Source organism: Anolis carolinensis, chromosome 1 (genome assembly GCF_035594765.1).
Source record: "Anolis carolinensis isolate JA03-04 chromosome 1, rAnoCar3.1.pri, whole genome shotgun sequence".
NCBI lineage: Eukaryota > Metazoa > Chordata > Lepidosauria > Squamata > Dactyloidae > Anolis > Anolis carolinensis.
The window spans coordinates 187,335,819-187,350,011 of record NC_085841.1 but is presented as its reverse complement, the minus strand read 5'-3'; the positions used below and the strand labels follow the sequence as shown (position 1 = coordinate 187,350,011).

General features: G+C 37.6%; 1 protein-coding gene across 4 annotated transcripts in view; it reads right to left on the bottom strand.

The window, feature by feature from the left end:
* pard3b (par-3 family cell polarity regulator beta) overlaps positions 1-14,193 on the bottom strand; it is a 691,700-nt gene that overhangs the window by 312,165 nt on the left and 365,342 nt on the right. For all 4 annotated transcript variants that reach the window (XR_010002345.1, XM_062969128.1, XM_008114949.3 and 1 more), the window contains one exon: positions 5,188-5,232. Coding sequence is in view for 3 of the 4 variants with exons in the window: in XM_062969128.1 (XP_062825198.1) it covers positions 5,188-5,232 (45 nt within the window). In the remaining variant the exon portion in view is untranslated. The remainder of the gene's footprint in view (positions 1-5,187; positions 5,233-14,193) is intronic.

The following is a 14,193-nucleotide window of genomic DNA, read 5'->3' as shown; positions in this document are numbered from 1 at the left end:
CAAAGGCTTTCTCCATGTCCAAGAACATCAACACTATAACAATGAGCAATCCAAACTCAAGATAGCACTTCTAAGCTAACTTCCTAAATTAACAATAACTTTCCAATTATGTTATGTTTTGCTTCTAGATTGGAGTTAGGCAAGGATTGGTGAGGTGCATATAATTTATCAAACAGCTAACTGAAGAGCTAGGTTATTGTACTGAGCATTAATTAAAAAAGCTTGCATACTACACTGGAGAAATAAAGAGATAAATATGAATCTGATGTTTATGGTACATAAACTTATTCAATTTCATAAACTAAAGATGCCAACGCACCTCCTGAAGTTCATGCATACCTTTTGCATTCTTCAACATCTTGAACTATAGATAGGTATCAAAGTCCCAACACTTTTAATTTCTTGAAATATTTAATACATTTTACTCAAAGTTTACAAAAAGCTTTCTCCAAAGAATTCTTTGTTGTTTGCTTATTTGGCAAACCTATTCCCTATACATGAAGTCCCTGAGTTACAAAATCTGACTTCCAAATAATTCCTAGTTAAGAACAGGGGTGAGACAAAAGGAAGCAAGAGAAATCTGTCCCTCGGAAGGGAAATTCACTCCTGAAAGAGTAATGGTGGGGGAAAGGTTTCTCCACTGAAGCTTTCTCACCAATCCTTGTTTCCACAAGCCACATTTTTCAAGATCCAATTATCACAGGGACAGAAAGTGAGGTGAAATCTTCTGAACAGGGGCAGAGACAGCAAAACAAACCACAGTAGTGTTAAGCCTTCCCTATGCTATCCAAAGCTAAAAATATAAATATTTGGCAGAAGGTACACTCCAAGTGGCCAGCAATACCAGAGGTACTCCAAATGTCAAAGGACATTTGTCAAGTTTTTAAAAACTTTTTTGTGTTTTCAAATACATTACAACTTGTACCCTTGGTTCATTTTTGACATGATAAATAAATAGGAGGTACACTTAAAAATGACTTACAAACAAATTCAGCTTAAGGACAAACCTACAGAATCTATCTTGTTCGTAACTTTGGGACTGCCTGTATGTCCATATTTTTTTTAAAGAAAGAAAGGGAGAAATCCAAAGAACTCACTAGTGAATCAGAAGGTAACATGTGTAGTTTTCTTAATGTTTAGAAATAGCATGCCAAAAATACAGTGGACAATTGGACAGAGAGCTGCTACTGCCATGTTCAAAGAGTTTGAACTAGGAAGATCCAGCTACAATTCCCATCTCTGCTATGAACTCCCTAAGCAGCCTTTGGTATCCTATTTTCTACTTCCTTACCTTCATTTTAACTTCCATCTGACAAGAAAGGAACAGTAATACTGATAGAAGAATGTCAAAAAACATATGTTTAGTGAGAGGATGTACAGAAAGCAATAGTGGTAGCATTTCCAAATACACACAATGCATTTGCAGGAGTATGTGCATTTTTATGTGCATGAGAAACAGAATGTTACTGCTAGCATGTGCAAACAAGGCCTTTTTTCAACATCTGCTTTTCACTACGTGATAGAATGTCAAGGTACCTGGCTGCTTGTTTTTTATGCTTCTGGACAACACACACACAAAAACTGAAATAGTAGGCTATTAACTTTCAGAGCAATTCCTTGCCAACCGCTATGATTGCAGTGGGCTTTGTTCCAACACGGCTTGATAGGAAAGGCTTCCATTTGTCTTTGGCAAACTCAAGAAAAACTGCAGTGTTTGCAAGCCTCCTTCTGAGTAATAGCAGGGCACACCTTTCCAAATGATGAGTCACTGCTTGGAAGATTTTTCACCGTCTGATGCTCCCCTTGGTGGAAACGAAGAAAAAAGCTCAGGTGCAGGGAATAAAAGAAGTTTTTGCTGAAAAGCTCAGTTTGAACAGAACAACAAAAGGCTATTTGCCTCAGTAGCTAGATATCTACCTATCTAACTGAGGAAATCTTAGCATTAGGATTAAATATGGGATTTATTCAGAATGATGACATTTCATGTAACATTTTTAAGAAGACCATGCTCTCAGAAGATAATGGGGCCATTTTTCTCTAATGTATTTAGTGCAGAAATGATAGCACTTGCGTTCCTCATTCAAGAAGTGCATCAGTGAGAATTTCTCCTAATGCCATCCAGAATCACTCTGGTTGTGTGCGTGTTTGTAATCAGTTGAAGGGTTGTTCTGATGAGACCAGAAGACATGGGACTCTATGTCACATGATCACTTTTAAATTCAAAAGGTATTAAATATTTGAAAAGTACAGCAGAAAATTAAGAAAAGTCATGCTCTTGGCATTTTCTTCCCTACTTCATCCATGATTTACCCCACTAAAGAAGTGAACTTGGGTTAAACTTCAACTCAACCGTTACAGAATCATCAATCAGAGAGCTACAGCATGACTTGCAGGTCCATTCAGTGAAGGGAAGAATGAAAAATGGGACTGCTTTTGGGTCCCAATTTTGGAGAAAGGTGTGATATAAATTCAGCCAATCAGTGATTAATAAGCACACATGTAAGAACTGAGCTCTCTATTTCCATGAATCACCCTCCCATCGTATAGAACATAGGATATCCCAAAACAGTGTTACTCAAAGTGGTAGGCCCTGGATCAATATTGATCTGTGAGCTAATGGCCACTGCTCTCTGATGAATTTCCAGAACAGAAAAATTGTAACCAATGGGCACAATTATGCTGCAAGTCTGTAGCGCACACAGAAATAACGTCTAACAACTCCTAGTCCTTAACATCAGATAATCGGAGAAGCACTGGCCTCAAGGACAATATAAAAATATGGGTGATACTAAACCTATAGGAAGGTGCCTTATGCTGAGACAAACCACTCAACTGTCAATAGTCAGCTCTGCCCAACAGGGGTTCTTCTAGGTCTTTTTCTAGCATAATTTGGAGAACTGTAGTTACAAAGCGCTTGACTTATCAAGTTGCCATTGATGGAGTGAGTTTGCAGGAATTTGAACGATCAAATGTTTCCCTCCTCAGATCAGTATTTTCTGAGGTCCACAGATCTTAGAGTGCCAGATAAAAGACTGGTAGAATTCCTTGTCACAGCCTTTTTCATATCCTTCCAGTCCTAGCCTGAAGGAAGGCAATCAAAAAGTTTCTATAGGAATGAACACTTCTGCTTCTTGCTTCTCCTACTTCAGCTTGGGCAAGGATCGGACATATTATTTTGACAATTTACTACACTGTAAGAAAATCTCTCAAGAGAACTGAATTCTAATTGTGATGGTTTAGTATTGGGGGTTTTGAACACAAAATGTGGGTTCATTTCCTAATTAGTGAAGAACTAGCCTAGCAACAGCCTCTCAAAGTTTATATAACACATTAGTGAAAAAAGTGTAATTGGCAAGGTACACATAGATCACACAAAGATCCCACAGCAGCTCTCATCTCCATGTTCCCCACTCTAAGGCTATAATTCAAAAGCCCCTTCACATCTCTATAACCTGGAGGATAATTTTGCTGACTACAACTGTTTTAGATAGGCAATATGTGTGTTCAAAACCAGTACTGACTTCTGAGCCTGGGTGAAAATCTGACACAAGGGAAGACTGGGATACATGCTATTGGATTATGATCTGTTAGGATCACAACCTATAGAGGATTATGACCTGTTAGTATCATAACGTATTGGATAGCAGAGTTTCAGGAGTGTTTCTTTAGTTTATTGGGTAATGGAAGATCACTGGGTGTGCAAATATTTTGTTTCTATTTGATGCTCTCAGCAGATAAAGATTCAAGTAGACTTCTTTAAAATAACATGCTTATTTTCCTCGCAACTTCATGTATTTAAATATACAGGTACATTTCTTGTTAGGTTAAGCTTTAAAATGTTTCAGTTTGTATCTTTAACTTACAATCTTTAACAGTCTCTTTAAAACTATATTGCTCTGTATAGCTCTCTTTTATAACAGTCTACTTCCAAGGAACCCAAGCCTCAGCTGACTGTCTTCTAACACTGGCTTCTGTACTCAAACAAACTCAAGCCTCAACTGACTTCTGTCTTCTGACACTAGCATCTGTACTCAAACAGACTCAAGCTTCAACTGTCATTCCTCAAATGTCATCCTTTTAAACTGCATTCTAAACAGTTACTGAACCAGTCACATGGTCTGCAGCCCCTCCCACTGCCTCAAGTACTTAGACCTAAGAAAACTGCAAACCAAAGAAAACATACACTTCAGGGAATAAATGACTCATAAACAGACAAAACATTGGATAAAGGAGACTTGAGAAGGTTGCTATCTCCAACACATGCAGTCCTCCCAGATTTGGTGGGGGCACATACGTGTATAAGTTGCTCTCCCTGTTATAGTGTTTTAAATGGGCAGCGAGGTTCATAACCTGGTCTGGAATTCTAACCTACATTTAGGAGCCATAAGTCTGGAATTTATTCTGTGGTCCAAGAAATTATATCCTTGATTCTCTGGAGTGATCCCTGATGTTCAGGCTACTTGGGTCACGCACTTTCAAAACATAGCATTATGCTTCCATGTGGAATATGGCATATTTCAATAATAATACATGTGATGGCGAATGTCTTTGTTTTTCTGGCACTGATTTTATTTACTTCCCTAAATAGTTCAGAATGATGTATTTTTAAAGAGAAAAAAGATCTCACCAGCTCTTTTAAGGTGAGAAGACTTTCAAAATAATACAGTAAAGTAAGAAACACAAGGGAGCATTTTACTTATCATTGTTCTATGTCTTCAGGTCATCTCCAACTTATGGCAATTCTATCCTAGGGTTATATGTATATGACACATGTAATCCGATACTGGGTCTTTCCCCTCCTTTATAGTGTTCTCTGGATTTAATATTTACTGTATGTCTTATAGGCTGGAAAATGGACCAGCCCAATTTAAGGACACATTGTGGCACAACAGCCTAGTATAACACGTTTAATGAATATATTTCTCATTCTGCTTACTTACTCATGTATTGTTTAAAAAAAAGAGGTGTACTATTGCTGGTACTGCAAATGACTCAATTTTCTGTAAAATGCCAGCAAATAGATAAATCTTAATATATCACTGCAGAGTATGGAGATAAGACTTAGATTAATTACAGAGGTTTAAACAACAATAACAGCAACAACCAGTGACTACAATTTCTGTAAACCAAATGGGTGATATTTCAGCACTGTTATCTTCAATGCAAGGGGAAACAAATATATCTTACCTTGTTGTTGCCTGGCCAACAGGCTCATGTTGCTTTCATCTGCCACTGGAAGAAAGCATAGGTGGGGGCAGAGAGAAGGGCAAAAGAGAAAAAGAGACAAATATTAGGTTTTGCCCTGACTTGAGCAATAATTAAACAAAAAATAGGCACTTTTTTCGACATTTGAAAAACACCTTCCTTTCCAACATTTTTCTAATATCTCTCTCACTCTTTGACAGACAATGAAAAATATACACAGAGATTCAATCCAACACTTTCCAGAAGCCAGAGAAACCTGTTTTGATAAAATAGGTAGGTTATAAATAATGATTATGATTATGATCTCAAAAAGTAGCAGTGATGTATAGTTCTCTTGTCCATGTTTCTAGCATATATAATCATAATAATTAATGTTATGTACTTTCAAAGGACAATATAGTGTAGTACAACTGGTTGTCACTGTAATTAATAAAAATTATGATGACATTTTAATATATTTTATTCTTTATATAATTTCTTTTTTAGGCTACACAGAGTTAAGGAGAAGGAAGAGTTTCTCTTCTGTGTAGTGTACAAGGGAGAAAAATGCAAAGAGCTAACCAGAAAAAAATACAAATACAAATACAAATGATGTTTGCTTACTTCTGACAGATGATAATACAGACTTTCAATAATGAATGTATGTATTGTCTAGACCAGGGGTCCCCAAACTAAGGCCCGGGGGCCGGATGCGGCCCTCCAAGGTCATTTACCTGGCCCCCGCCCTCATTTATATTTTTATATCAGTTTTAATAATATAATATATTATATATACATATGATATTGATAATATCATTTTATACAATATAATACTAAAATAATACCATATAATAATATTAATTATATGTTATATATTACATATAATATTACAGTATAGTGGTATAGTTCAATATAGTAATATATAATGCTAATATTGTGCTATGCTAATAATATAATATATTGTATGTACATATAGCTGCTCTGAGTTCCCTTCGGGTTGAGAAGGGTGGGATATAAATGTAGTAAATAAATGCAGTAAATGAATAAATAAATAATTTTGGACTTAGGCTCGCCCAAATTCTGAAATGACTTGAAGGCACACAACAACAACAATCCTAATTAACCTAACTATCTCATTGGCCAGAAGCAGGCCCACACTTCCTATTGAAATCCTGATAGGTTTATGTTGGTTTAAATTATTTTCATTTTTGAATATTGTGTTGGTCTTTCATTGTTATTGTTGTTGTTTTGCACAACAAATAAGTTATGTGCAGTGTGCATAGGAATTTGTATTTTTTTTTCAAATGATAATTCGGCCCCTCAACTGTCTGAAGGATTGTGGACCGGCCCTCTGCTTTAAAAGTTTGAGGACCCCTGGTCTAGACTGATAACTAGTGGTGTTAACTTGTCTGAACAAAGTGGTATCAAACCGCATTAATTCTACAGCGTAGATCAGGCATGGGCAACGTTTGGCCCTCCAGGTGTTTTGGACTTCAACTCCCAGAAATCCCAGCCAGCTTACCTGCTGTTAGGAATTGTGGGAGTTGACGTCCAAAATACCTGGAAGTCTGAAGTTTGTCACTTGTACTTACAGTGGAAATCCAGTCAGCCAGATGCTGCTGGGGTGGGAAGAACCTCATGTTATGGCCTAACTCCTAACCTTTTCCAGGGTTCATATACAGTGTTCCACACTTTGGCCCCATTGTGGACCCTCAGTAACCACAGATATGTGCCACCACTGACATTGTGCCGATTGCAATTCAGATGAAATGCAAGGAAGAAGCCGATGGACTTATGTTGTAACAGATTTAGTCAAGGCTCCAGAAATATACAGACACCCCAGAACAAAAAGCTTTTAACATGATAAATTTGGCAGGTCAAGATTAATTCATTACATTCAAGATGGCCACAGTATTGCACTTCAGCACAGATATATCTGTACATCTCTATCACAGCTTGTTTTCTATCTTTCTTTCCCCCCTTTTTTTGAGGGGGAGGGAAAAAAAAGAAAAGTTAAGTTAAGATTAGATAAAACACAATAGATTTAGACAATGAAAAATACCCACTACTCTGAAAATAAAATTCCCAAGTAGTCTCTAGAAAGCTTAACCAAAAACATCATCTAAAAAGCAAATTAATCAGCCAAGGTCTCGTTTCAAAATGCAAAACATTCCTGCATGCTTTTAAGAATCTAAATAAATTGCCTTTCCTGATCTAAACATTTTTACAGGCACAGGGAAGGGAGGGGGGATCAGTCACCAGCTCTCCAGATGGATATTATCCTTACACAGCCCTTTCAGTGTAATAAAGATATAGCACCATCAATTAATTTCAAGTCAATGATTGTGCCAATAACATGACTCCAGCAGCTCTTATATCCTCACTGCAGTGTTTCCTCATCTAGGGACAGTCGCATATTACTCAGAGAACATGTCAAATCCTGGCGCAAATCTATCCTTTTATGCACATTTTAGATGCCATTTTAGAGTGGAAGCTATTTCTATTGGAAATTGACATTTTTAACTCTAAAGCAATGAACTAAATTTTACCGTTCTCCACTGCAACCAGTATCCACCTATGCCTGATAAGTTAAAAGACAACTGAAATAATGATCAAATCCCAGATTTTGAAGATAAAATAAAAACGTTAACTTTGAGGTTTTTATTCACGTTATTTTGAATAATGTTCAAAAATTAAAGTCTGAAGATGTTAAGTGGCAAGAATCAAACAGATAATATAGCTATACTCACGTGCCACTTTCTACAGCAGTCTGGGTGGGAGTGCAAGAATAATTTTACTCTGTATCATACAATAAGCTAGGATAAACTGAACAGTTTAGGAAGGGCTCCCACTTGAAGTAACAGTGGCTAAATAAATCACAGCACTTCATTTCCTGTCTGTTTCAGTGGCAACTAGTGGGGAATCCAGGTCTGATCTCAATCCAGGCTTTAAAGGAGCTCTCCAAGGTGCTGAACCTTGCTTCTCAGCAAAATCAGAACCTTACAGAGTTTCTTTAAAACTTGCTAAAGCCTGGAAGACTATTTCCTCTCAACCAAAGGAGAAGCTACCAGTTGCCACTGGAGTTATCATATCCTCTGCCAATAGACTGCTTCCCTTATCTGATTTATTCCCTCTCCATGAGCCAGTGAAAAAGTCAAAGACAGTTCTAGGGTTTGTTATTGTCTCATCCACTGCAAACAGAAGCAACTATGCAGCATGCACCAACACATTCTCCATCCTCTACATTTGCCTGGTATCATGTCTTACAAATTTGCTAACTGTATTTAACAACAGCATTCCTGTTGCTACCACAAAGTATTACAAAGACTAGTTGTGCCCTAGCCCAGATAATGTTTTAAGAAATACGAAGGTTCCCTTGCATCAATTGGAGGATGAGCTTTTTCTCTTGAATTCCTTGGTTCAAGAGAAAACAAGAGGAAATCACTGCATGTACATAATCTAAGAAGTTTCTAGAAGAATCTGCCAACATTTAGAAAGAATCTGCATGGAAACAGATGAAAACATGCTTAGACAAAAATACTTTCATCACATCAAAAATGATGTGTGGACAAAGCTTCACTTTTGCAGTTCACAAGAATGTATTTTCTTCTTTCCACTTTCCACGCTTAGGCTGCATGATGTATTGTTATCACCAAGTTAATGCAAATTGTTCTTTTTTTACTTTATAGCACCTCCGCCTCTCATTCCTAAGTAATGCACTGTTAATTAAGGCCATCATAGCTTATTTTACACCTTTGTCGCTACACCTCCTTCCTCATACACTAAATGAAGCAGAATAATCTCCTTGCAATGGAATACTGTAAAACATTAATAATCTAAATCTTAATTGAACTTGCGGCATGCCATTATCACTTCCGCTCAGTTTTCATGACATAACCACCGTCCCTTTGTCACAAAACTTCTCACTGAACAAAGTCAGAGGGAAAGAATCAACTTATCCAGCACCACTGGGCCATGATTTATATTACAGGCATATGTGAGGGGTTTTTCTTACCACACTGCTACACCAAGTTTGCTAATTTAGATTTTTACCTTAAATCTCCAGTGCTAATGGGTGCTAATGAATACTGTATTATTAAATCACATGCAGATTTTTAACATCTTAAAATTATTTTCAGTTATTAGACTAATACACAGTGCCCTTATTTCCAGGGAAAATAAGGTAATTATCATATTCTTCCACTTCTTGCCTCCTCCATTTTGTTGCGCATAAGCAGATATCAGTCAGGTCCAATGCAATAGACACACAAACAAAAATAAAAGGAACAAAAAAATCTTTACTCGTGTCAGCAGAGATACAAAATCAAATAGCTCAACAAACTTACATAGTCCTTGTAAGTAGCATAGAGTAAGGCTTCTTCATCCAAATAAAGGAGTAGAACATAAAACAACCAAATAGCTATTCCATCATAGCAAGGAGCATTGCTGTTAAGTCCTTGTTAATTCAGCATCACCAAACTGTATTCTAACATCCATACGGTTATGCCCCACCGGGTGTGGTCCAAGCTTGCTTGCTGACCTACATCAGCAGTTGTTCATAATAATTAAAGCCATAAGGTTTTCCTTAACACACACATATATATCTGATCCTGTTACTACTTACTGTAACACATTTCCCCTTATACTCTAAAAATCTGTCAAATACTTATTTTTATTTTATTTCATCAAGATTTTATCCAAGAATGACTGAGCCAAATCAAAATTCTGCAAGTCTGATCATTGTTGCCTCTTTTACTATTTGCGGTCAAACACAAATAATAGCAACCGTACCTTAAGAAAGGTTTCTTCATTTTCCTTTTTCACAGTAACCATTTCCACCGGCGGAGCCCCCAATGGTGCAGTGAGTTAAATCCTTGTGCTGGCAGGACTGATGACCTGAAGGTTGCCAGTTCGAATCCAACCCGGGGGGCCTGTGGATGGGCTCCCTCTATCAGCTCTAGCTCCATGAGGGGACACGAGAGAAGCCTCCCACAAGGATGGCAAAAATATCAAAACATCTGGGTGTCACCTGGGCAACGTCCTTGCAGGCGGCTGATTCTTTCACACCAGAAGCAACTTGCAATTTCGCAAATTGCTTCTGACATGAAAAAAAAATGTTTCCCAACAGTCAATAGAATATAAACGGCAATAGAATATGATCATAAAGTCTCCCTAGAGAATCTAGATCAGTGGTTCTTAATCTGTGAGTCCCCAGATATTTTGGGCTTCATCTCCCAGAAATCCTTTCTGGGAATTGTAGGCCAAAACACCTGGGGACCCACAGGTTGAGAACCACTGACCTAGACATTCCTAGCAAAATCTCCAGGTTCCCCAGTATCTAAAGTGTGTGCTCTGTGTGCGTGTGTGTATATATGGCTTAAGTTGGAACTGATACTTTAAAAATGTACCTGTTCCGACTTAAGAAAAATTCAACTTAAGAACCTATAGAACATATCTTGTTTGTAGCTTGGGAACTGTCTGTACTTTTAGTACAATTTTCCTCTTTAACAGTACACTGTGAAGAGTTCCCCCTTCATTCTCTCTTTTTCTCACATTCATCATGCATCTGTGGTGAGAAACAATGTGAAAATAAAAATTCCTAAATCTTAATACAATATTATCCACTTAGAGTAATCATAATAAGTGTAATAGAAATAAGTAAAAATATTTCCTGTTTCCACTTAAAATCTTCACAGTCTGACTCAAACTCTAAAACATGTCTATACTATCATAGTGGAATAGATTTCCATACACAAAATACTTCTGTTTGAGAACATAATATTCTATCCTACCTTTAAAAAGGTAAAGTTAAAGGTTTCCCGTGATGTTAAGTCCAGTCGTGTCCAACTCTGGGGGTTGGTGCTCATCTCCATTTCTAAGCCAAAGAGCCAGCGTTGTCTGTAGACATCTCCAAGGTCATGTGGCCGGCATGACTGCATGGAGCGCCATTACCTTCCCGCTGGAGCAGTATCTATTGATCTACTCACATTTGCATATTTTCGAACTGCTAGGTTGGCACAAGCTAGAGCTAACAGCGGGCGCTCACTCCACTCCCCGAATTTGAACCTGTGACCTTTTAGTCTGCAAGTTCAGGAGCTCAGCACTTTAACACACTGTGCCACTGGTGGCTCTCCTCTATCCTATCTTAGCATAAATCCTCAAGTTCTCCCTCACATAAAGAAATAAATCTGTGAGTAGTGTATATTTTATATAGATAGATAGATAGATAGATAGATAGATAGATAGATAGATAGATAGACTGGCACTTGGCAGCAAAATTATACAATTTGGGGTTTATGATATTGTATACATCATGATTATAAAACCAACCTAATAAAGATACATTTATCTCATATCAATGGGAAGTTCTAGGTTATTTTAACAAAGCAAGCATGAAGGAATGCCTGCGGGCTGGATGCGCCCTCTTGGATTCTTTCATCTGGCCCTCATCTGTCTGGGCCCTCCTCTTAGCTTGGGCATCCCCAGGCTTAGAGAAAGGCTAAGACAGAGACACACAGCTTCCAAGTGCTCTCTGGAGAGCTCTTGGCAGCCTCGAGTCTCCCTGTCCTCTCAACCTAGAAACATGGCAGGCTATCACATCCCAGGGCTGAGAGTAGGGATGAGGCAGTCCGAAGGGTCTTCTGAGATCCCTGGGCAGCCATGTGTGAAATTCTCCTCTTGTCAGGAGGGCGTGGTGGACCACCACACTCTCCTGCATATGCCCTCCCTTAAAAAGTTTGCCCATGCCTGAGCAAAAAGGAAGGGGCTTGCAAAGCTTTGATGTAGCTATTGTATAAACTAGGGGTTCTCAAACTTTCACAGCTGCAGAGCTCTTTTCAAAGCAAAAGTTTTAAAAATCACAATTTGGACATACAGTAATGTGTGGCCTGTAATTTGTCTCAGACGCCATGTTAAACTTTGCATAAGGAAAGACAAGACACAGAGGAAATGGGAGAAAAGAGTAGGAGACATATAAGGCCAGGGCACATTCTGAATTGAACTACATTTGCATTGTGTTACTGCATTGTGGCCCTGCATTCTTGGGAAACAGTTTGACTTTTGAGCATGGCATAACAGTGCTTACATGTTGTAGTCTGAAGAGAGGTCCTTGGTACTACTGATATGGGCAACATTATATTCATTTTGTTAGGTTGAAGCAGATGGCCATATTAAGCATTAGTAGTTAGTGACTTTTGGCACCTTAAAATTTAACAGATTTATTGTGGTAGAGAATGTACTTCATCTGGTATATAGAAACATAATTGGAAAATTGTAGATAATGAGGTCAGATAGCAATGAAATAAAAAAGAACAGTCAGTAACAATTATATGTATAGCTGAAGATGAGCAAAATAACCAGTCATAACAGCATGCCTATGTTAATTAGACTTGGATGTACTCAGACAGGAAACCATTATCTCAATTCAAGCTTCAATAGATAGAATCAAACTTCATAACACATTCTAATTCAGCAATTTCACACTGGATTGTCCCTTCAAAATGTATGGTGACCTTCAAAGAGCAAGAAAATATCTTCAGAGACTGAAGTGGTCTCTCCATAGTTTTCTGAATGTTATAATATCTGACATAAATTTGAATTTAGCTGTTGAAAATTAATTAATTGCCTTGAACTATATATTTCAGAGGAACAGATGGGCAAAATCACCTCTGAGTATGAAATACAAGGGGTCACCATAGTCAACAGACAACTTGAAGGCACATCCACAACCTCAATATTTTTCCTGTTCTGCCTGTACAAATTAAAAGCTCTGACCATATATACATGGTGTGCAGAAACTATTGCTACACTAGAGCTCCACTGCATAATGTTAAGTTTGCTGTTGCTGCAAAGTTCAGCAGTAGCTCTTCATGACCCAAGCTACAAGCACAAAGGGGCCGTAGATTCTATTGACATTCAATCAAGCAGGCTCCAGGTGGTGCATGAAAACCTTTAGAAATCATATTACTAAATAATAATATTGCACATTTTAGCCGTTTGTTATTGAAATCAAAAACTCAGCTAGGTACTTCCGTTGATATTCAAATTAAAGATAGCACGATGTGGGTGAAAAATCTATTAGTCAGTTCCCAGTTGCAGTCAAATGTACAACAGTATTTTTCAAATCATATGGTTTGCTGAAGTAAATGTTGCTTATTAATCATGGGAACATTTGTAATGCTCTTGAGAAATTTAACAGTTCATTTTGATATGGCGTGGTCTTCACTTTCTCAAATGGGAAAAAAGACTTTACTTTGGAAGTGTAAATAAAGACAAAATGAGTTATAAACATACTATATATACTGAAAAGTATATGCTGAAGAACTTGACACAATGTAAAAATCAAAAACATGAGAGAAAGCGTGCCTACTCTGACAGGGAATATATATGCAGACTGACATTAGCCTACCATAACATTGCCAGGTATTTTGTTTGAGCTGACATACAACAAAATAGCTATTCATTAATATTATTCAATTCTCTATTTAGCTGCAGGCTAAAGCTAACAGGGCTTTCATGTTAGTGAATGCAATTCCCAGGGCTGTGGTACGTACAGATCATTTGTACATAGCCCAAAGTACTTTCGTGCAAGTTTACAGAAAACAATAAGTGATATTAATATAAATAATAAAATACTAGGCTTTTTAGAAATGATATTGGTCTTCTGCTACAACTTGGGAAAACTAATTTTGTCATGCAGCTGGAGAAGAACACTGGTGCACACGTGACACAGTTAATGCATTTTTAGTGCATAATGTGGCAATTATTGTCTATACAACTGTCCTATTGTGCATGAATAGGAAGTGGCATCATCCTTACAATAAATTGCACGGTAATTAGCCATTTCCCCTCATTTCCTTTCCGAACTCTGATAACACTCAGATATATCATTTGCCTTGCTTATTTGCAAAAGTAAGAACAAACCAGCCGCACAGCTACTGTTCTAAATTAAATGGATTGTAATTTTCAGGTCTGTAAAGCAAAGGCTCAAAGTTCAAGCCTTGGAATTGT